The sequence below is a fragment of the Scomber scombrus genome, chromosome 1 (assembly GCF_963691925.1).
Source record: "Scomber scombrus chromosome 1, fScoSco1.1, whole genome shotgun sequence".
In the NCBI taxonomy this organism is placed as follows: domain Eukaryota; kingdom Metazoa; phylum Chordata; class Actinopteri; order Scombriformes; family Scombridae; genus Scomber; species Scomber scombrus.
Genome location: NC_084970.1, coordinates 2,753,019 through 2,778,207, shown reverse-complemented (window position 1 = coordinate 2,778,207; position 25,189 = coordinate 2,753,019). Strand labels below are relative to the sequence as shown.

Here is a 25,189-nt window from a genome sequence, read left to right as displayed (position 1 = left end):
CCACCAGAGAAAGCGAAGAAATTTCACATGTTTATCAGGCACCCTCACCTGATGAAACATGGCATGTATATCAGACATGGCTGCAACAGGTTCTTTCCTGAACCGAGTGAGGACTCCAAGAAGAGAGATAGTGAGATCTGGGCCCTGCAAGAGCTGCTGGTTCAGTGAAGTTCCTTTATAAGTGGCTCTGCAGTCAAATACAACTCTCAGCTTTCCTTTGGTGGGGTGATGTACTCCGTCATGGGGGATGTACCACACTTTTCCATCATCTTGTTCCAGCTCATCAGTGGGCACTATTTCAGCATTTCAGTTCTGTTGTACTGCTCACAGTTTTCATTAATTGAATGTCCTCTCTTGACATTTCTATGCGCTGATTTAAAAAAAAATTAAAATCATGATTATATTGTTTGATGAGCATCTCCTCAGGATGTTCCACAGAAATGCAATTGGATGTAACAACAGAGCAACCAGTCTTGACATTATTTCTGCCTCCACCACGAAGTGGTCCATTAGTTACCCAGCCGACTCATGTTCTGACTGCATATGGTCCTTCACCCTGGCTATTAATCAGCTCCCAAGGCTCCATCATTTTAGGTGCATCACTTACAATGAGCAGATCAACCTCTGCATCAAAATAATGAAGCTTTACACCTCTATGTCCCATTTTTGTCTTTATGCCTCTCAACAATAACAGCTGATCAAACGTGATTATGATGCGCAAAATATGAGATATCAGTGAAGTTATGAGATACACAGGATTTATGAATGAATCTATTCATTGAAATGAGCATATCCAGTGAAAAAACACAGATCATTTGTTGTTAACGATCTCAAATCACTTGTTAAATGTAACCTCATCGGCCTGTCACCAATATTACTGCTCTTCTAAATCTCTTCTCATCGTTGAATTAATATTACTGCGCGTGGCGGAGCAAAACGTTGTATTCCTACAATGTTGTGGCCCCCTTGAAAACTACTTCGTAATAACTGATGAACTAGACATCATATACATTCACTGAACAGAGATTGTGAAAACAAAATGCATATTTCTCGCTAGAAATGTCAACACATTTTAATGCTGAAAATATTACATTTTACAATGAGAATTAAATGAATGGCAGACAATTATTTGTTTTCGCAGACAGAAACTTGAATGTCACGTGACGTGAACGCAGTCCTATAGAAAAGAATAGGGCAGAAAAAACGTAGCCATCTCACAATTTATGAGCCCAAATTGTGAGATGGCTACGTTTTACACTGTGGACCAATGTAGCTGTGATACACAGCAAATTTCTGGAGATTTTGGGAGTTATTCCATGCCATAGAGACTACTGCAGCTGGTGTTCAGGACTACTCTTTGGCGGAGTAATATTTGGGTGTTTTACTCGGAGTTGAGTATTGTCAATTAACTCTGCTACGGTGTTGATCGTCAACGGCTCCGTGGCCCGCCCAGCAGCAGTTTTCTCATTCGGAGGTAGTCGTGAAACAGGTAAGAGCGTTAAAAAACGTTTTACTTCGGGGTTTTAAGCAGGCGGGGAGTTATGGTCCTTTGAAATTATGCGAACGCCGAAGTAACTTAAAACTGCATTCTATCAAAAGGCCACCAGGGGGCGACCGTTTTGGTGTCAAAAGGACTTCCGTCTCTATACAAGTCAATGGAGAATTCACCAACTTCTCACTTGATTTATAACCTCAGTAAACGTTTTCAAAATGTGTTTATGGTCTCAATCGCTAGTTTAAAGCCTTCTTCAATGCAGTATGATGTTCATTTCTGAAATTTTGGCCTCTCTGATTGTATATGTGACAATAAAGCAGGGTATGCATTAGGGCGTGGCTACGCCGTGATTGACAGGTTGATTGGGTCACATGTTCAGGAGGGCGCCTCATGCCCCTCCTGATGCCCTTATAAGTAGAATCCGGTTTTTTTTTTCCCCCGGCATGCACCAGAAATTTTCAAAATGGCGCTGCCCAGATCCGAAACTATTCGCTTCCAACCACGTCACGGATGTTACGTCCATTTTATATACAGTCTATGGTTCTAAGTTATACTTCAGGGTGAGGGATTTTCTATCATTAATTTATTTGTATTTTTTGCTTAGACAAATTTGCAGTTAACTTGGCTGCTGAACTTAACAGTAACGTTAGTGTTGTGCTTGCCTCAAACTAACCGATAATGCTAGCTTGTGGTATTTTACTCCTCGATTCAATATATAAAATTACTATTCCTCTCCATTACTTGTTATTGTGTATATTGCAAGTTAACGTTAGCTTACTGTGTATGAGTTAGTTATATCGACATATTTACTGAATATGCTAACTTAATGTTAACGTTAGCAGCGTGCAGGAGAAGAGTGGAGACAAGAGTGGCGTGCCCTTCAGAAAGAGGTGCTGACACGGTAACAGTTTTAAACTTGTTTAGCCTTGTCAGCAGTTTCTCAGTTTCCAGCGTCAAAGAAATGATTTTTTTAAGTTAAGGTCGCCACAGTTTTAAAAGCGTAATTAACCTAGCTAACAAGCAACCAGGCTCGCTAACACAATACTTGAAGATGTTTATGGGTATTACATGCAGTGACAGTTAACTTTACCTCAAATACTTTTGTTACAGCGACAGTCCACATGTTGTTATTATTGTTAAAAGCTATTTTTTCCCTCTTAGGTGCAATATATTATTCAAAGTCAAACGTGGAAAAATAAAGATATACGTGAAACTGGACGAACTTAACTTCTCAGTATTCATCAGTGAAGGTAAGTTATTGGTTAATCATGTTCTATTAATGGGATATAGAATTAGTTTTGTTAATAAAGCACTGCTTGTTGTGCTTCAGTTCAACAGAAGTTTCTCATACCAGAAAATACAGTCCTGAGAGTCACAGATGAAGAGGGTGTACAGGTGGATGAGGATGTCTTTTCTGAAGTTGCTACAGTCAAAGACGTGTTTTGTCATCTACACTGGTGATGGTAAGATGATTCTAAATTTCAGTTTTGTTGCAGAAATGATTTTGTATATTGAGTCTGAAATAAACAGATTCTGATATTCTGTGCTAGCTGGTAACCAAACAACAATCATTAAGAATTATTATTTTAACACTAATTGTATAATCATGATCCATGTGAATTTCAGATGTCTCTTCAGAATCATCCAACATCATGGGTGACTGCTCAGACCGAACAGAATTTGTGACACTTGGTAAGCAGGCTTATAGAAAATGTTTATGTTAGTTTTTTCAGTAGTTGAGTTTTGATTATATACACTCTGTATCCTAATGTCGATCCTCAGATCTTACTGTCCTGCAGCAAGGCGAAGGGCCTTCCTCCCCAAGTCTAACAGATACACTGTCTGTCTCAACCACGACCAATTCAAATGGTGACACAGGTGATGGTGGATGTCAAACAATTCAACCTATCATGGACAGTATCCGCACAAGAAAGGTAATGTTATTGCTTAAATACATACGTACATTTTGTTTGACTTGAAAATCAAGCAGTCATAATGAAAAATAATTGTAATTGATGATGTGCATGACCAATATATTGAGAATGTTGTTTTAGTTAGAAATGATGCCATATGTTCTTAATTGATATTTATATTTTATATCAATTTTATTGAGACAGTGACACAGATCCTCACTTCCAAGCCAGCAGGGATGACTGTGATGAAAGAGTATGAAGCGACTGGCAGTTTGAAAGATTCCAGCAGGCGATTAATGGTGAACATTATTGTAGCTCGCATGCTCGAAATGGAAGGGTAAGAGTCTTTATGTTCATGAATTTCTCATTTATAGAGCAGACAAGAAACTTACCACAATACTTTTTCTCTTGCAGGAGGTTTGTAAGTAAAGCAACAAAGGAATTTCATGCCCTGGGGATTGTGTCACTTTTCCCATCTTTGAAAGACCCATACTCAAAAAAGTAAAATGTGAGTTTGCATTGTAGATCCGCATATATTACATTTTGGTATTTGATATTTTGTGTATAAACAACAAATACGCATTAGATCTATCAAAAACTTGATATTGTCTGTATTGGTAACCAGAAGTTTTTTTGTTTTTTTTCCAGGAACATTTCTATGACAGAGTAACACAGGCTTTATTGAGTGGCGTATCATGACTGTGCAACGTCAATCCAAAACCACACCTATATCCCAAAACAGTGGAGCTAAAGGGAGGTCCCACATCACCAAGGACATTTTGCTCCAACCAGCAAACCCGAGATGAAAGCATGGAGGCCATGTCTCTTATTTATCACACCACTAACCGTGACTTAGTCTTCCAAAAGATGAGCGACACATTCTTCTATCGTAAACAGATGCTCCATGACCCACAGCAATCAGCAGACATACTTCAAATGTTTCCTCATTTCTTGGACACTAAGGGACTGGTAGGTAGCAAATAAGAATTTTTAAGAACATATTCAAACATACTTGATTACATAAATGATTGTAATAATAGTCCTTCACTTTTTTAGATTTTGCTAGACTTCTTGTTAATGTTTGGGGAAGAGACTGCATCCAGGTTCCTGGAAAAATGGAACACAAGCTTTAAAGACAAGGTCATATGAGAGGCCAGGGCCCTGAAAGAGACTCATCCTTGAAGAAGTTGCTGAAATCGGCCCTGAATGAAGAATCTGATATAGATGACGACGATGACTCAGGCAGTAAGTATATAATAAAATAAACTGCTTTTGTTGATTAGTATATCATAATTCCTCACATTGAACACAATGGCTGTGATATCTTGTATCATCACTCTGAATGGGATGGAGGACACAGTCCACAGTTTTCGACAAAATTATTTTGACTCCTCCAATGTGACTGCAGCTCAGCACGGAAACATAACTAACTTCTGTTTGGTCTGTGCTTCTCTCACATAGCTGAAACATTATGTTAACTTCAGATTAACTTGCAAATGCATTTTTCCACTGAACAATGACAGGGGATTTTGTATCATCATGTTATGAGGGATCACTTCAGTCAGAACCCAACAGAAAGAATGATTGCAAACACACAAGTCAGTGGATTTGAATAATGCACAGGGAAAGTTTGTAATTACTGGACCAATCTGAGCAGAGACGTGCTGCCACGCCCACCAGGTATAAGTAATTAAAAAGATTTTGATAACTTTTCTTCTCCAATGTCTCAAGATGTTAGAGATTGAGATAATGCCAGACCACATCTCAATCTCATGTGAAATTGAGGTAGGGTCTGGGGAGGAGGCGTTCATTTCCTCGTATTTGAGGCGGGATCAACGAATGTCGATCAAATGCTTCTGTACGCTACTGGACAAACTTACAGCCAATCATATCAACGATACACGATGACGTATTTAGAGCGGGGCTAACTGGTATGTAAGGCTTTTGCCAAAGCCTGTAGGGAGCAGCGCGAACACATCCTTTTTATGAAGGAAATCATGTAGCACAAGTTTTTGTTCTATTTTCAAAGTGAACTTGCCTTCCAATTTATTTAGCACAGAATCTACTGCTGCTTCGAACGGTTGCTGCACCTCCGTGGCCGCCATGCTGGATGTAAACAGAGTCGCTCTACGATCGTCATCGACTTGAGCCCACCTCCCCGTTCTGTGATTGGTTCCCTATATCAGGCGAAGATTTTGTCTTGGTGGCCATGCTCACAGTCAGAGCGAAGTAGAATATCGCTCATATGAGAGCATGGGTATACCCAGGCTATACGGGGTGTGGAAATGGGGAAAAACAGCGCCAAAATCACAACTGTGAATCAAAATGGACTATTTCCCGTTGGACTTAGGGTATGGGTCCAAGAGACGTTTTTCTGCATCTTTACATGATATATATGTGTACCAAATTCCGTTTGTCTATGTCAATCTGGGATGAGGGGCTCAATTTTCGTAATTTTCTAGGGGGCGCTATTGAGCCATTTTGCCACGCCCATTTCCTTGAACCATAAAAAAATCAAATTTTTCACCAGGTCTTAGGTGTGTGCAAAATTTCGTGAGTTTTGGGGTATGTTTAGGCTGCCAAAAATGCGTTTGTTTTGGGTGAAGAATAATAAAGAAGAATTCCTACAGTTCAATAGAGCCTCCGCACTAGTGATTGGGCACTAATAAACTCAAATGGCCACAGAGGCACCTTGGGAATGGATCTTACGCAGAGGGAAAAAAGTGCATTGTCCAGGCAAGCATGGTGTGTCTTTTGGTTTATTTTGCCTTTTTTGCAAGCAAACAAAAGGACAATGGCGTATCTCTTGCCCTGGTAAAAAAAAACCAGTATGCCCTTCCCGGTGCCTGCTGGTCCTCTACCTGTAGCCTACCTATCAATCAATCAATCAATCAATCAATCTTTATTCTATAGCGCCAAATCACAACAAAAGTCATCTCAAGGCACTTTACACATAGAGCAGGTCTAAACCGTACTCTTCAGGTTTCATTTTGAAGAGACTCAACATTCCCACATGAGCAGCACTTGGTGACAGTGGCAAGAAAAAAACTCCCTTTTAACAGGAAGAAACCTCAGTACCAGACTCAAAGTGGGTGGCCATCTGCCTCGACTGGTTGGGGTAGAGAGGAGAGATAGGAGAGAGAAGCACATTGAAAATCAACATTGAGAGAATACCTATAGAAATAAATTCACCTCTGTGCCCAAGTGCCCTGAAACAAAATCATTAACGAGTACTCAAATTAACTAAAATAATAATTTTACAATCAAATTGATTAAGCTATACTCAAGCAACCAAATACATAAATTAACATTTAATTATTAACTTTAACAAAAATAATAGCTCCAACAGATGATGAAAAAATATCCCAATATTTAAGGGTATTTCTGCAATACCCCCTATCTGTCATCATCTATCACCTCTTACCTTGCGAGGTGATTGAATTCCACTGATTGGTCTGAACCGCTACTCCTATAAGGATTCTCGCGTGATCTTGTGTCCATCTAATCACCTGCCAGGTATATTTTGAAAGTGCCTGCCCTTTCCAAACAGTTTCCAAAGACAACTTCTTAAATGATTCGGACCATGAGGTGCATCAGGTTTGCAATGGTGATATTCTTGACAATATGACTAAATACTCTTGGCAGGACTTTAAGCTCTCCTCATATTCAACCAGGTCCTCCTGCTTGATGTGGTGAAAAAAGTGTTGCATTGCCCCCTTATGTTAATATAGTCTTCTTGTACTTATTATATGTTTGTGGTTTGTTGTACATTTGTTCTTTTGTAACCAAACCACTTCTACACTAACTCGTCCACAGTGGAGCAAGTAGCAATGTTTCTTTTTCTTTCAGCCATGCTTGTTGTTGCTATGCATTTCAATATGACTTCTTTATGTCAACAAGCAACCAAAAGTGACAAGAACTACATAAACGTAACATAAGAAATTTTGGTGTCTCCTTCGGACGTCATAACTTATTGGAGAGACTTCACTCCCTTTTCTACACAGAGCTGGTCAATAGTTTGGTTTAAACACAATACCAATTACTTACATCAGTATGAGTTACCTAAAGAAACCTCCATTGTCACAGCTATTACAGCGATCACAGATAAATGGATATTTGAAGAACTGTCATTATACTTTCTCCTTTCATAAACACAAATGTTGGTATGAGAATGTTTACTTAATGTGAGAAAGTGTTACATTGATGTTATGTTTACATTATGCAGACCTGCCAACCTTGAAAGAATTTTATGAGTTGCTATCTACTTGCTGCTTCACATGGGCTGTGTGTAAGAAATGTTGAAATGTAGCCCAATGCTTTGTTGTCCTTAGTTACAGGGAGAGGATTTTTATTTTTTATTTATATTTATTGCACTCTTGCCTTGATGACAACATCCAGTCTAAGAATATGAGAAAACTGGTCATTTTTTGTTGGTTTGCCAGTGATTTTATCTTTTATTATTCTAAATTTCTGCTCATCACTATTTGACCAGGAAAAAGAAAATTTAACATTTTGTATTTTAAAACAAAAATCAAGTAACCACTCGTTTTTTGGGTGGATTCAATTAAATCACTCTTCTTGGTATTTTACTCTGGTAGCTTTTATTGTACAGTAACGTAAGGGTGTAGTCATCACCTCCAGTGGTTCACTGTGTGAGCAGCACACACTGATGCTCAGCCCCATCAGGTGATCCATACAGCTGTTTAACACAGAGATCGTCATCATAGCCATAAAGAAGATCTCTCATTAAGACTTTGCTTATGTATAAACTAAAGATGTTTCTAATAATCATTAGTTGCAGCCCTATTCAGTCAGGTTAAAAAAAACACATTAACAATAAATTAAGTTAAAAATGAACAGTATCCTAGGTTTGAGAGATTACATTATTTACAAGAACTGCACCATCTACCATCATTATGTACTTTAAAGTGTTCTAACAACATACATCTGAGGGCATCTACAACACATAATGCACTTAGGAAACAAATTGCCCCCAGGGAACAGTAAATATCTATCTATGCACAGCAGAGTAGTTTCAAAGTTGGGTATCTTGTGAACCTATAAGACTATAAAAGTTAAGGTGCTGGTGTTATAAAATCTTACGGATGCCCTCTAGAATCTGACTCCCCTTTGCGTGAATATGTGCACCCGCTACCTAAACGCAGTCTTTGCCTTGGTTTAAATACTTACTGGAAACAGTCTTATGTGACTATCCATCCATATTGGGGAACACTGTCCACTTACCCAACATAAGCTCTGCCACTTGCAGTAATAGTAGAAAGAATAGAATAGAATAGAATAGATCTTTATTGTCATTGTCACAAGAACAACGAAATTTTAAAGTGCTCACCAGTCAGTGCATCATTCATAAATAAAAAAATAAAAATAGAAATAAATAAAAATGAAAGAAAAGATAATCAATAAATACTATACATAAAAACAGCCCAAGTATACCCACATACGGTTACATCCTGTCATTGCACAGCCCTATTTCAGTCAGTTGTAAACAGTATTAATAAGCAGTGTTGAGTGTAGTTATAGCTGTAGGATAAAAACTGTGTTTGAATCTGTTTGTCCTTGTTTTAACTGATCTGAATCGTCTGCCTGATGGCAACAGTTCAAACAGAGAGTGTCCAGGGTGAGAAGAGTCCTTTATAATGTTCTGCACTTTTTTGATGCAACAGGAACTGTGTAGTTCTTCCAGTGTGGGGAGAGGGCTGTTGGGCCGTGTTGATGACCCTCTGGAGCGCTTTCCTATGAGCCACTGTGCAGCTGGTGAACCATACACAGATGCAATATGTAAGAATGCTCTCAATGGTAGTTGTATTGTCATAGTCCAGAGGTGTCCAAACTGCAGGTTTTCATTCCAACCGATCATGAAGCAAACAAGGCTTTACTCATTTAATTACCTGATCTCAGTCTTCAGAGATTGGTCAAATCATGATTGGTTGGAACGAAAACCTGCAGGCACACGGCCATTTATAGAATAGTTTGAAATATAGAATTACAATGACACAAAGGAATTAATGCAGTGGTGTAACAGTATGAAGTTGAATACAACTGCAGATCAAGCAACATCTAGCACCATATCAAGCACACATGGGAACACACATAGGGGTCTATGTGGACTGACTTGCCCTTGGAGCCAGCCTCAAGCAGCAAGTCGTTTTTAGGTACTTCCACATTGGTTGCTGCTTGGTTAAATGATGACTCATAAACATAAACATAAATATATTTTCTGTGTTACACTTCAAGACTAGAAATGTAATTGATATCTCATCCACACACAATAAAAGGTTAACTGCCTTATTTGTGGTTGAAGCAAAGTGCTCATATTGATACAAATCTGTTCTGGTAAGAGAGGCCAAATTATGCTGTTAAATATATTCTTACCATCTCTTGAGGTTGTAAGATGTTTTGAGTTAATATCTACTGTAAAGTACATGAGCCTTATGTTAACATTGTTGTGAAGAGTCATGCAAAATATCTGATGTAATGTTTAAAATGGAAAGCCTTTGTTAAGTAGCTAAATCATTTTGTGGGAGGGCTGGATTTGGCTCATGGGCGATATTTGCCAACCACTGTTGTAGGGGTTGGATTTATAGAATAGTTTGGACATGCCTCCAACACTTCATTCTTGTAGTACTAATTTAAATGCAGTAATATATTTTCTTTTTCAGACTGGCTGTGACAGCTGTACACAGTGGTATTACAACTTTTACACCCTTAATTATGCGTATCTTTAAGCCTTAATGAAATTTAAATTCAGCCATGTTGCTTTCATAAACAGGAAAATTAGCCATAGTGACCAAACTGATTTTGTACCAAGCTGTAAACATGTTTATTTCTGCCAGGGCTGGCTTAAGGCTAAAGGTACAGGCCATACAGACTGTCACCTATGGCCCCCTTCCTCATTGTCTTCCCTGAGTTAACAAATGAACAAATAAAGAAATAAAGAAAGAAATATACTTTGCTTGCTCTACTTTTGGGGTGGGATACCATTTAATGCCCATCTCAGCCCAAGTCCATGATGAGATGGCAAGAGGCAGATATTCACATTTTATTTCATAGTGTAAAGGTCCAAATCCTCAGGTGTACACGGAAGAAGTAGGCTTAAAACTTTCCTTTTCGATAAAGCTTGTGAAATATTGAAATAAAACCATCCCCCATCACTGTTCATTCATCTAGCCTTAAACTGAAATAATAAGACTGTTTCCAGTAAACATATTTAACCTGAAGAGATCACAATGAGCTTGTTGTGTAAAGCTGTGTTCATGTGAAGGGGATTCAGACACTGTGTGGGCATGGCTGAAAACCTTCAGGAATTGTTTCTCTTTTCATTTTATTTAATTGTGAATGGTGTCTTCTACTTTTTGTGATCGTTATTTAGTCTGTGCTTCAAGTGAAGTGACTGAAATGATGTTTAGCTTCCGCTGACTCTAAAGCTTTCTGCCATGTACACATCTTTTAAAAGCCCCGCCCCCCTCTAAAACCAATTTTCTGCTCTTTTTTTCTCTCCACTTGAAACCACGTGTAGGGTTTCAACCCCCCAACTATAACAGGCAACTCCACTGACCAATAAGAAGGCAGGGATTTCTCCGTTGTTTTTTTGTCGGGTCATGGTTTCAATAGAACCAATCAAAACGTCAGCAGAGGCCGGTCCAAGCTGTGTAGGCGTGTACTGCGCTACCAAGTAAATCCAGCCTGAATTACTGCAACTTCTCCAACTATAGGAAAAGTTGCGCAGTCCGCTGAGTGTTTTGCCTAGCGCCCCAGTACTCTTACATTAAAACCACCCACTTCTAATTATTCTACCGTACTTTACCTTACTATGAATAACAGTCATATTACCCATCTGATCCTCTCTCTTTTCTACATCGGATTGACTGGTAAGTACTGACATGGAACCCTTTACGCATGATCTCTATGCTTTGTATGTGTTTCGCTCAGATGTAGGTCAACTTAAGTCATCCGTTTCCTCAGTTGAAGAACTGAATGTTTTAGTGAAGATCGGGTTTAATACAATCGACTATTGTGTCTTCCTGTATGGCATGATTCCCTCCAACAGAGTTTATAAAGAGTCATCTCTGAGGTAATGACTTGCACATCGTTTCTAATAGTCGCGAGCTGCAGACTTGCAAACCACAAGTTGAGCTCTGAAATTTTACGTGGCTTTAAGAGTCACGGAGCATTAGCAGGCAGTTCAGTCAGTTCACCGAGTCAGGATAGGAGGCTGTTTTGGCTCATTTTGGCCGCTGTTTGATGGTCTGTCTCTTCCAACAGCCCAGACTGAACTGGACACAGATGAAGTGGTTCCCAGGCTGCTCTCCGGACAGGAGACGCACCTGTCCTCCGACCACACTGTGCTCACGCTGCGGCGCCGTGGTCAGCGCTCCTTGGACACCCCGGGGGGCGGACACTCTGACCCGGATAACATAATTCTGTTACTGCCTGCTTTTGGAAGGAATCTGTACTTAAATCTGACGCGGGACAGCACGTTTCTCTCGGGGGATTTCGTGGTGGAGGAGAGGCGCAAGGATCAGAGCGCATCGATGAGCCGGTTATCCAGGAAGCAGCTCTGCTTTTACTCCGGCTCCATCCTCAACCACACGGACTCTCTGGCATCACTGAGCACCTGCGGCGGACTGGTAAACCTATCTTCATTTAATGCACTTTTTGATATGTTTCAAGTCATTTCAAGCAGTTGAGATCCATCGTTGGTTGGATGACAGTTAGGCAACAACTTGGTTGCAGACGTTGATTGTTGGGCGCCATCCTGCTGAAGTGCTTATAAGCAATATGCTTTGTCCCGTCAGAAACTCAATCAATCATTTTGATCATCTGTCATTTAAAATCACTTATTAAGAAAAAACCCAAATTGTCAGCTTGTACATATTTTCTGGGTCTGGGTCGAATATGATAGTATACTGACATTTTCTTTGGTTGTGGATTGTTGGATGGGACAAAAGAAGACATTTGGTAAAGAAACTTCAGTGAAAATAAAACTGGGTAAACTGGATTAAAACCAGCTAAATGTGGCCTATAACCCATTTAGCTTCACTGAACATCAGTGAAGTGTGTCTCAGCAAGGTAACAAGTCTCTCCATCTCCAAGTCTGTTGTTATATAGCTGACCCTGACCTCTGACCTCTATGTGAGCTGAGGCATTTGTATAATGCTTTTATGTAAAGTGAGTGTGCAGGTAGGGGTTCAGGTTCTCCCGCAGGCGCAGCTCTGATAGTAGAGTCTGTACCTTTTATTTTTTGCATCCAGAGTGACATTTTAAGCATTCAGCTGGCTCACAATGAGTGTGCAGATCATGTGCAGATCATACAGATCACAGACACTGTGAGACACATGGTCGGTTAATATGGAAAAATACCACTAGCAGCTGCAGCAGTTGGTCCTGCAGCACCTTATTGTGTCCAGACCATGGAGTGTCAGGATGGAGGACTGAAGGGCGTTCTGAGTGTTCTCAGTAAAATTAGAGATTGGATTTTCACACTTTCCAAGAAAGTAAACAATGTATCTTTGTGATCTATAAGAATTGGAAATGATGTAAGGCACAATATCAACCAAACTGCAACTTTGGAACACTCATGTACATTTTCAATGTGAAAACTTGAAGAATAATCTTAAAGGATTAGAGTGTATTTTAGCGAGATACTGAACCCCACATTTTCCTGAAGGCTGTACCATTGGTGTGTGAGTGTGTGTGTGAATGAACATTAGAATCTCCCTCTGATGAGCATGGCAGCCTATCAGTGTATGAATGTGTATGTGAATGGGTGAATGTTGGCTTGTAGTGTAAAGTGCTTTAAATTGTCAGAACAATAGAAAATTGCTAGCATTTATCATTAACATATTTTCTGAGGGGTCCCAAGAGTCATGACACTGCTGTTTAGATCACTGTGTCCAATGCTTTTCATTCGCTGCAAGCAATCTTGGGAGCGTGTCTATGTTCCCACAGCTCTATGTTCCCACATTTCTAAGAGATTATCAAAATTTAGACCCTATGTTCCCACACGCCTCCGTCCCATAGACATGTGGGGTGTCCTGGTACCTCTGTCCTGATTGGGTGCCTTTTTGCGCTCGCAAAATCAGGTAGACCAGGCTTTTCTCCTCATTGGGTTGACCAACCCATCTGATACGGCACGGCACATGGGCTTTGAGCACTGGCATAACCAGGAATTTTCAAATTTCACAAATTTTGAACATTTAAATGTTGAAGTTCTATTCAATCTGCTGATGCCTGACTATCATGCTGGAGACTCAGGTTTGTTTCCCACTTGGACCGAAAAGATTCACGTGTGACACTGGGTGCCGTAGACCCGGACGAGTGTGGGGAAAATTTTGGGGGGTGAATGTAAAATATAACCCTAACCCTAATCCTGTGGGAACATAGGTCCTAATTTTGAAAAAAAAAGTCTAAGTAATGTGGGAACATAAGGCTGTGGGAACGCAATCTAATCTTGTGCTCTAATTTAGCTCAGATTTGAGTAGTTTTTGGTTATTTTTATGAGTAATGGGCCTCATGCAAGAAGCACTGTTACAAACAAATTTGTTTGAGTGATTTAACAACATTTGTAGCATTCATCAATTTTCTCGTATCTAGAATTTTCTCATTGGGTATGAGTGAATTTGCAAGTGTTCCAGACCTGTCGTACGTGTCATGAATTGATAATTATTTTTCTTCTCAGGGGAAACAAACCTGATTGATATGATTAATATCCTACCTGAATCCTACTGAATTATTTAAATATGATACCAAAATTACCCAGTGCAGCAGTGTGGCTCATTGACATGTTTTTAATCATTTTTGGACAACAATAGAGGTCAAGAGCAAAGAGGAATAAAATATATATCAAACTCTGATACACACACAATACTTTTAAGTAGGATCAGTTCATTGTTGGTTTTGCTCTTTATATCAAATGTGTTGACAATAAGAAAAGTATAGAAAATTGCCAACCTTTTCCTTTTAATATTGCTTATAATGATGATGGTACATTAAATTTAACATGATTGAACAGGGTAGTTTAATAACTACGTGATCATGAAATTATTCCTTGTGCCTCAGTTTAAGCATTTATTCCCTCAGTACATCCAAATGCAGCACAGAAGATTCTTTAATCTTTCTTTCTTTCAAAGTTCTTTTTATTAGATTTTCCATGCTTAATAGACAACAAACAAGAACACATTCCCACCCACCATGAACACCCCTGCCCTCTGCTGTCACTCTGAAAGGTTACATTGGTTATACCATGTTAATTGTATATGTCCAAATGTATAAAATAAAAACCAAAGTTGACACAAGGCACTTAGAAGAAAAAAGGCATTTAGGTCACAATGAGAGGTTACGCAGAAGCAGCATGTCCGAGCCTGAGATATGACAAGCTAATGGTATTCTTTAGTCTATTAGATGACTGGACTAATATTCCAGCAGATTACTTATCCCACAGCCAGGAATGCTGCATCTATGGAGGCAGCTCAGCTGTCATTACTTAGCCGTCCTCTAGTCGACACACTGGGGAAGGCTGTTGAGCTCCAGTTGATAAAGTAAAATAGTTGGAAACAAGTTGATTGACAGTGAAAAACATGCCTGGAAGCATGACTGGATTGAGAAATGCACATTCATTTTGCCTGAGGGAAGTACCAGATCTTTGTACTTCATGTGTAATGAATCTCTGGGAATGGAAAATGCCACAATGACACCAAACACGCCTGCTTTGAACAAAACTTCCCACATGAGGAAGAATCTCAAAACTGAGCCAGTTGAAGTTATGATATCAAAACTCCATTTTCAAAAATGAATGCTCAAGAATTCATAATAAGCACTTGTCATGTCTCTGCTTTAAGACCTGTATTTGAGTACCGGTGTGGTAGCTAGTCATAAAGATCACAAAATCAACAGTTGAAGCCTGTCTTGGGATTCAGTCATGAAGGACACACCCACAGGTATCCCCCCCTACACACACACACACACACACACACACACACACACACACACACACACACACACACACACACACACACACACACACACACACACACACACACACACACACACACACACACACACACACACACACACACTATATATGTTTGATCTTAAGTCTGACTAGGCGTCTGTATTTGTCCTGACCTCACACACTCAGCCACAGACTAGGCTGTGACCTAGGACAGGCTTTTCACCTTTTTATTATCATTGTGTTGATTTCCATTCCTCTTCCCCAGACAGACAGGATGTTGTTATGTTGACAAGAACATGTTTGTAATGTGATGTCCATGAGAAAAAACAGTTTCTCCCATACCCAAACACACCTTACCACACATGTATTATAGCTGGCGTGTTTGATTCTGATCTCCATATGGTTCAGGCTGTAGTAAAAATGTCCAGTCAGAGTTACTGTCCTTAACCCTGCAAGCCAGGCTATCTCAGCAGACACACACACTCTCAGTTTTAACTTCAGTCAGTTTTATTTGAATCAGCAGCTATTTTGGCTGACGTGAACGGTAAAACAAAGCCCCCCCAACACCATTTGTGTCTCCATTTGTTTTCTGACAATTGTCGAGCAGCTGAAATAGAATGACAGGACAAAGTTGGATTGTGCTTCTAACACAGCATCTCTGAAGGCAGCAGGAATGAGGAAACTGAGACCACACATGGACAAATAGAGGGACAGTCATCAAGGTTGTTATATAGTATTTTCTACTACATTGTGTACTTCATGCTTCTTCTTTTCAAACAAACAGTATTTGTGTGCTGTTTTAAATGGATGTTCTGATATAAAAGGCATCCTGTAGCCAGTGGCATAGTCCTGCTTGCCCAGCAAAGTAGTGGTGACAACATGTACAGCCTGTGCAGCAGAGATATACCATTACTCTATAGCAACATGCTGCGTAACAGCTGGGTGTAGCCACAAGTAGCTAATACACTTAAGCAGACCCAGCTCTGATGGTGGCTGTGGTCAGAGCGACAATATTTTTTTCTATAAAAAGTAATATGGGTTTACTCCTTGGAAACTGTAATTCTTTACATTTCAGTCCTGGTTGATTTGATGTGATTGAGTGGTTTAATACTACAGCAAACAATTGTTGAGCAGCCCAACAAAAAAATCACTTTGTATTAATAACGAAAAAGATACAACAAGTCAAGTGTCCTTAATAATAGTAATTAGATCCTTATGATGAGCAGGTTGGCACCTTGCATGGCTGGTGAATATGTATGTGAATGGGTTAATGTGGCTTGTAAGTGTTTTTGAGTGATCAGAACACAAGAAAGGTGCTAATATAAGCACAGTGCATTTGTATTTCATTAGTTGAATGCTGAATGATGAATAGGAAACAGTAATTCTAATATCAGTGAAATTACAGTAATGCTGGATAGTTTCCTGTCAATTCCATATGTGTAGATAGGTCATTTGAATCCTGTGTGGGAATGCAAATGATCACTAACAATGAAATCTCATATATACTTATGATGGTACTTATTAGCAAGTTGAAAGTCAGCAGTGAATTCTGATCGTTAAACTGGTCTGGTATTCAAATGTTTCCTTTTCAAAGTTGTTTAGTTGTCGGCAATCAGGACCTTGTGGATGTTGGGGGCTCCTGACTGCTCTCTCTCTCTCTCTCTCTCTCTCTCTCTCTCTCTCTCTCTCTCTCTCTCTCTCTCTCTCTCTCTCTCTCTCTCTCTCTCTCTCTCTCTCTCTCTCTCTCTCTCTCTCTCTCTCTCTCTCTCTTTCTCGCTCTCTCTCTCTCTCTCTCTCCCTCTCTCCCCCAACCGGTCAGATGGCTGCCCACTTAGAGCCCGGTTCTGCCTGAGGTTTCTTCCTGTTAAAAGGGAGTTTTTCCTTGCTGCTGTTGCCAAGTGCTGCTCACTTGGGAATGTTGGGTCTCTTTAAATTAAATTGAAGAGTACGGTTTAGACCTGCTCTGTGTAAAGTGCCTTGAAATGACTTTTGTTTTGATTTGGCGCTATATAAATAAAGATTGATTGATTGATGGAGTTGTGCTTTTTACCAAGCTGACACCAAGTCCTTTAAAAGAGTGATGAATGTATCGCTAATAATGCTGTGTAGAAGGCCTGCATGCTACTGTCTTGTTTCTTATTCTTATTGCTTATTCTCATTACTTGTTTATTGTGATTTTACCAAGCCAAAACATCATTTTTGTGAGTCTTGCTCACATTTAAGTTTTAAGATTCAACTCCGCTTTGCAGGGACGCTGTCATGCAGCAAGCTATTCACCCATCCACCCAGTACTTTCTGCCACAATTAAGCTGGTGCCCAAGCCTTGTAAATTCACTATGAGGACAGCTGGTCAGAAGCGATTTCACATCCTTGCAGTTGTGCTGTAGGTCTGCATGGTTGCTGTTGATCTTTCTCCACTGTACACTTCTATAAATAGCATCTTAAAGCCATGTTTGTAAAACTTCCTACGTGGCATCAGATAACACTAACCTAGAGCAGCAGCATTTGAAGCTTGGCCTGATCCCAGACTTGAAAATGAGTTGAAATCGAAGTTTATTTATCTTTGTAGAGAAACTGGGTCAGTCTAGCACCAGAATTATTACAGTAGAGAACAACAGGATCGCATCATTTTAGGTAACGGCATCATATAATAGCTCACCATATTTGTTCAGAATTAGCACAGCACAGCTTTCTGCATGGGTGTGTTATACCACATCTCCAGCTAATACCTATAAATAGTATCAATGTCCCCATGTTTGTGGAGCTGTAGAAATGCTTTAATCCATCCTCCAGTCCACATTATGCTGGCAAACAGCATTTGTTAGCCCTGGGGCTCAGCTCGAAGCTGAATGTCTGCACAAATGCTGGAACAGATTGAGAGGTGCTCTACTTTATGGCATACCAGACTTTAGTCAGAGCTGGTATGGTCATAGTGGCTGCTCTGTGGCTGCTATCTGTGCATTGTGTTGTGTATATTTCCTGTTAGTCATTGCTGTTGTTGATGAAGATGTTTATTTTCTGAGCAATGTTTCCATTGTTTTTTTATTTTTTCAAATACCAGTCCCAGTACCTGCTCAAAGTTCTGTGGTAGAGAGTTGGGAAGCCGTTGACCGTGGCAATCAGCTTTTCCACCACAACTCTGAGCTTCCGATTCATGAAGGAATCAATACGAGCTGATTGATTGTCATTTTCTAATCTGACGCTCCTATCAGCATGATGACATAATTTGTCTGTGCCTTCCAAATCTGTTGATGTGCACTAAAACTAAAACTAAAAACACTTGATTAGGTTTAGGGAAAGATCATAGTTTCGGTTATTGTTCTATAGCTGTGAGACAGTAGCTTTACATCATTCACAGTTCAAAAAAATACTTATTTATATTTTACTGACCCTTCACGCAGCCCCTCAATTCAGTCTCTAAGACTGCAGTCTAATAGGCAGTCTATCTCTTTAAGACCCCCTGGCCATGAGCCCACACTGTTCTGATTGGCCAGTTTTCAGGAAGCTTTGTAAAGGGCAGCCATATCAGAGTTTTGTGAAGTTACTGCTGATACAAATCCAACATTTCCTACTTTATTGCCTCAAATTAAAAGCTTTTAAATGACTTTTAGAGACTTCTATTGTGAATAATTTACAGGAAAGTAAACGTTCCTCACTAAATTAGAAACGCTTCATTAGTGGTGCTAAAAACTGGACAACTAACACAACGACATATGGGGATATTTGGAGCTGCTGTTCAGCCGATCAGTTATTATTAATAATGCAGGGAACAGCCACAGTGATAATGATGATGATGATGATGATGATGATGATGATTTGCAGATGTCTAACAACCAACAGGTAAAATACTCATTTTACTTTGCCCTGCTTTGTAATGGAAAACACTCACAGCATGCCAGCTCCATTCCAATCATGGCTTGGTGTGACTACCCCCAGAACAATGGAAAAATGCCAAAATGTTAGCATAATGAGAAGTGAACTTGTGTGCTGTGCGCAGGATGTGCTGTGGAGCAGATAACCATATAAAGAAATCCGTCACTAGCCAACGTTGGCTCGGGCTGAAAGTAGAAAAAACTGTGGGAAACCGAGTGTTGAGAGCAGTCTGAGGCCAGTGAGTTTTGCTCACACGGATTACTTCTACATACGTTTACCTCATTATTTGACACTTCGGCCACGTTTAATCATCTGACATTAAAGAGAGCAACAACTGATCTATCATTTATTTTTCTGATTTGGATCACAGTCAAGCAGTTCATTCATTAATCAGGAACAGTCCCCATTGTGTGTTTTAAACTAGAGCTGCAAAGATTAGTTGATTAATCAATTAGAGGATCAGCAGTGCAACTGAATCAAATCATCTACTTTGGCTCAAAACTACCAGAGCATCACTACCCTCCTCCTCCTTATGTAGGTGCTGAACAGACTGATGATGGTCAGATGATAACACCTGGGTGCAAACAACCAAGGACTGTTGGAAGTTGAGTTTCTGAAGGAGTCCCTTTGTGTGTTGCCTTTTGAAACATGTGGTCAGCCAGTGAGACCCAACAATTCATAACAGAAAGAGTTTTACAGTTGTTTCTATAGGGAAACGACTTGTTGGACTGCAGGGGGATTTTTTTCGCAATAGTGTGAGTGATCACTTAGAAAAAGTGGCTGCAAGGCTGAGTGGCAGAGCTATTCAGCTCTTATAATACCTCCATGATAACCAGCCAGACATGAGTAGCTGCTGTCAGACTCTCCGTGTCTGTGCTGGAAACACATAGAGTCTGCTTGAGCTTTGACAGTCACTATAAGCACATTTGTGGCCCTTTTGTAAACGTTTCTGTGTGGTGCCAGTTTTGAGCTAATATTAGCAGCTCATCACCAAGAGGCTGTCTGGTGTGTGTGTGTGTGTGTGTGTGTACAGCTATGCTGTTTATAATGTTAATGTTAGCGTCGTTATCCCTGAATATCTTGTAAATCTCTGATAATAGCAGACTAAGGTTAGTTATTGGTCCATATTATGTTGTGTTTACTGCCACAGAAAATGAATACATATTTGGTTTATTAGCATGATGTGGCCTCTCTGCTGTCTCTTATCAGGTTAATGCTACCAGCAGCTCTTTGTGAGAGGGACAAACTGACGATACAGATGTTTTTTCTTGGCAGCATTTCTTTTCTGTGAAACGAAAAGAAACAAAAGTACCGTTAATAAAGATTCTATATTATCTGCCTATTAAATAGTAGTTTTTGACTGATTAGCAGTGGGTGGGGGGGTTATAGTAGGTTGTAATCTTTACTCACACACTGTGCTCATAAATATTTTTTCCATTTCACACATGGCTATTTTTAGGGGCAAATGCAAGTGAAATAGACACAGTGTAGAGCCCTGGATGTAGACGGTTTACTCAAGCCTCAAAGATTTCCATACACAGCTTTAGCATAGTTTTTTCAAAGTAAGATAATAAAATAATATTTCAATAAAATAATAATAATCTGCACCAACACTTGGGATTCATATTTCACTTGAAGTAAGTCATAACCTATCCTACCGAATAGTAACAAATTCAGTGTGTCATGTTTTTAGGATCGCATTGTAAGAACTATGACCTATAGGGCCCACGAGGGGAGCTTTTAGACTTTTTAGGCCTGAGATGTAAAGGAGTTTCATTGCCACTGTCACCATGTGCTTGCTTATGGTGGAATGTTGGGTATGGTGAAGAGTAGTCTTGAAAAGTGCCCTGAGATAACTTCTGTTATGATTTTGTTCTATATAAATCAAATTAACTTGATTTCATTAGACTTACAAGATGTGGAGCAAGAAGAAGAGAACAGTCCTGATAGTGCTGACTCCCCAGAAGCATGCAATCTGAAGTGCTGAAGCACATTTTCTTTTGAACTACTTAAAATGTTTCAGTTTGTATCAAGACTCAGGAGTGGATAGCAATGACAACAACCACAAAAGTGTGGTGGTCACCTGTAGATTCATTTCAAGTTTTCCTCTCACTTTCTAAAATTCTGCTTTGTGCCCAACTTTATTGCCATTCATAAATATTAACACATAGAGGATGAAAATCCTATTCAAGGTATAGAGTAATACTGTAGGTGTCCATCTCCTCATAAATATAGGCACTTTTAGCTGTAGCTGGGCAGTCATATGTTCCATCAGGTAGATATGTCTGATTTTTTTTGTATCCATTGTGCTTTGGCAGGAGGATTAGGCTTCATCCAGTTAATAGTAATCATTTTTCTTGCCGCCATCAACAATATATGCATTAGATAGCGCTGGTCCATGGTAAAGCAGTGTTCAGGTGCTTTGTCCAATAAGAATAGTAGTGGATCCAGGGGGATGTCAGTTCTCATGATTTTTCTCCATTTCTTCTTTTATACCTTTCCAAAATGTCTGTATTTTGGGGCAGTCCCAAAAAATATGAGTATGAACCACAACCATACCACAGTTTCTCCAACATTTCTTTGTCAAGTTGTTTTTAACACAGGTCACTAGCGGTGTCCTAAAGAACCTCATTTTCACCTTCCAGTCAAATTCTTTTCAAATCTGGCTCCCCACCCCCTTGTGGCATGCAGAACATAAATCTTCCCATGTGTCATCTTCTATAATCGTGTTAAGTTCCAACTCCCACTGTCCTTTTAATATGTAAAGTGTCATCAGTTGTGTCCATCATTAAGTTTTTGTAGATATGAGATGTTTTTTTGTTGATGTAAGTTGCTCAAATATATGTATAAAGGGGGTCTCGATATTGGTTGGTTCTCTTTTAATAATTTCCCAGTCTGAGTGATTTGTGATATAGTGTTTAATTTGTAAATATCTATATAAGTCACTCGAGGGCCTTGCAGTTGCGAGAACGATTTAAATATATGCCCATCAAATAGTTGATTATTAATTATCAGTCCACTCTCAGCCCATCCTTTTATAAGCAGTATCAGCCATAGATGGGAGAAACTCTATATTTCCTCGTATGAGCATGGCTCATGACAGTGCAAATAACTTGAAACTGACAAAAGTAATAATAAATAATACCCTCGAACGATCGAACGATTTCTGTAACTGTCAATGAGACTTCTGCACATGTCAACAGGTATTTTGGCCCACTCCTCATGAGCAAACTGCTCCAGTCTCAGGTTTGAAGGGTGCCTTCTCAAGACTGCATGTTTCAGCTCCTTCCACAGATGTGGGACCGAGGATTTAGATCCAGGCTCATAGAAGGCCACTTCAGAATAGTCCAATGTCTTGCTTTTAGCCATTCTTGGGTGTTTTTAGCTGTGTGTTTTAGGTCATTATCCTGTTGGAAGACCCATGAACTGCGACTGAGACCAAGCTTTCGGACACTAGGCAGCACATTTCCCTCCAGAATGCCTTGATAGTCTTGAGATTTCATTGTACCCTGCACAGATCCAAGACACCCTGTGCCAGATGCAGCAAAGCAGCCCCAGAACATAACCGAGCCTCCTCCATGTTTCACAGTAGGGACAGTGTTCTTTTCTTGGTATGCTTCATTTTTGTGTCTGTGAACATAGAGCTGATGTGCCTTGCCAAAAAGCTCCAGTTTTGTCTCATCTGTCCAAAGGACATTCTCCCAGAAGCTTTGTGGCTTGTCAATATGCATTGTGGCAAATTCCAGTCTCGCTTTTTTATGATTTGCTTTCAACAGTGGTGTCCTCCTTGGTCATCTCCCATGAAGTCCACTTTGGCTCAAACAATGATGGATGGTGAGATCTGACACTGATGTACCTTGACCTTGGAGTTCACCTTTAAATTCTTTGGAGGTGGTTCTGGGCTCTTTGGTTACCATTCGTATTATCCGTCTCTTCAATTTGTCATCAATTTTTTCTTTTTACCGCAAAATTTTCATCATCATCATCAATCATCATCATTCCTTCATTATTTGATCCTGATTATAAAATGCATACTATCAGTAACAATGAACACAGGCATTCTGGCATTGATATGACATCAACTTGATTCATCAAGCTGCCATTCATTAAAACCTGTAAAGAATTAATATGATCAAGCATAACACATTGTTATTTCACTTATTCTATGATAGATAATTGATTATCATCATAATGTAAACATGACATCAATGTAATACTTTAATTAAGTTAACATTCATGTTTATGAAAGGAGAAAGTATAATGACAGTTCTTCAAATACCCATTTATCTGTGATGGCTGTAATAAATACAATAATGAAAGTTTTCTTTAAGTAATTGATGTTGATATAAGTAATTGATATTGTGTTTAAAACCATACTATTGACCAAGGTATCTATGTATAAGTTTTAACACCGTCATTTCCTTCACACATTTCTCTTTCAACTGGTGTTGTTTCAACACACACAGAGGGAGAAAAGGAATATGCAATGTCTCTATGCTTTATGGCTGGTGTAGTGTCTTTTAATTAATGACGGTGGTCTGTATGACTCCAATCTGATGGTATACTGTAAAAGGGGAATGAAGTTTCTTGATAAGTTCTGACGTCCGAAGGAGATCAGAACTTATCTGTGTTATGTTACAATTTTATGTAGTTCTGTCACTTTGGGTGTCTTCGTGTAACAGCAGAAGCAGAGTGGTATTTTTCCAGTAGCTCAGTAGCACAGTTTTTAATATCCTTAATGTATGCTTCACAGCTTACATTAAGAATAGCAAAAGGTCCTGCCAGCAGTGACTGCTACATGTTGCACCAGGGAAGATCCCATATTCATATATCAATATTCACCAGCCCAGCAGGTGAATATGGATGCTTTCTTTTGCCAGTTTGATTTCATGTGCAGTCCACTGGTCAGAGGCAAGGTATCTCTCTCTCTCTCTCTCTGGTCTAGGATGAGTTGACTCCACAGGCAGGCCAGTATTACAAGTAGTATCTCTGGACACATATGATCGAAGGTTTTGGGTATCATTGTGCTGCTATGAAGAACATTTAGAGAGGTTCAGCAGTGAGATTTTTTGTGTGTCTAGCCTCTGATCATTACTTCTTACTACTGAAGCAGGTGGAAGGTTGCAGGATCCAATAGGACAGTGTGGAAATCTTTTTAGATTGTGTAGTCGCCATGTCCATGGAACTGTCCTTCCTCTAAGCTCATTAGAAAGTCTACAGCCATCAAGATAGGTGATATTTGTGGTGGTGGCATTCTGGAGTCGCTGGCAGTCATCAAACAGTTTACTGTGTGCTCTAAAATGTTTTATTCTTTTAATAATTCAGCAATTTACATAGAATTTTGGACAACCATTATTATGACAGTTACAGTAATCCTATCTGTGTATATCATTCTTCAGAAATGTCTGTATTTTGTTGCCAGAGGTAGTGTGTCTAAGTAAGTGTTCATCCACATCCAGTCAGTCTGTGCCTTTTTTATCTATCTGCCAGTCTGTCTGTTTTTGCTCAGTAAACATCCAAAAATGGTTTCAAAATTGATTTTTTGTGAATGTCAACCCACTGCCTCTGTTGATATTTTTTACTTAATCTCTGGTCATGGTTATAGTCTTCAACAAAAGATGACTGGAGGTTTCCATAACAACCAGCTTTTGTCTCAGAAAACAGAAGGGAAGGCATGTTAAGGTGCTGTGAAGTGGTTTTCATAGGCGTGTCAGATATAGCAGACCATGGGCCCCATATTAACAATCTATAGCGCATGGCGTGAAGTGCGTGGTGCAAGTGCCTTTGGGCGTGTCCAAATCCACTTTTGCAATTTTAACAGCGGAAAATGGTCTTAAAAAGAAAAACTTAAGTCCCCTCATTAATCATAGATGTGTTTTGGGTGTAACACGCGGTAAACCAATCAGAGTGTCATCTCCCATTTCCTTTAAAAGCCAG

General features: G+C 39.6%; 1 protein-coding gene across 1 annotated transcript in view; it reads left to right on the top strand.

The window, feature by feature from the left end:
- Positions 1-11,171: 11,171 nt before the first annotated feature.
- Positions 11,172-25,189, top strand: part of adamts17 (ADAM metallopeptidase with thrombospondin type 1 motif, 17) — a 119,597-nt gene continuing 105,579 nt past the window's right edge. The window contains exons 1-2 of the mRNA XM_062419070.1: positions 11,172-11,297; positions 11,692-12,056. Coding sequence (XP_062275054.1) covers positions 11,240-11,297; positions 11,692-12,056 — 423 coding nt within the window. The 5' untranslated portion in view covers positions 11,172-11,239. The remainder of the gene's footprint in view (positions 11,298-11,691; positions 12,057-25,189) is intronic.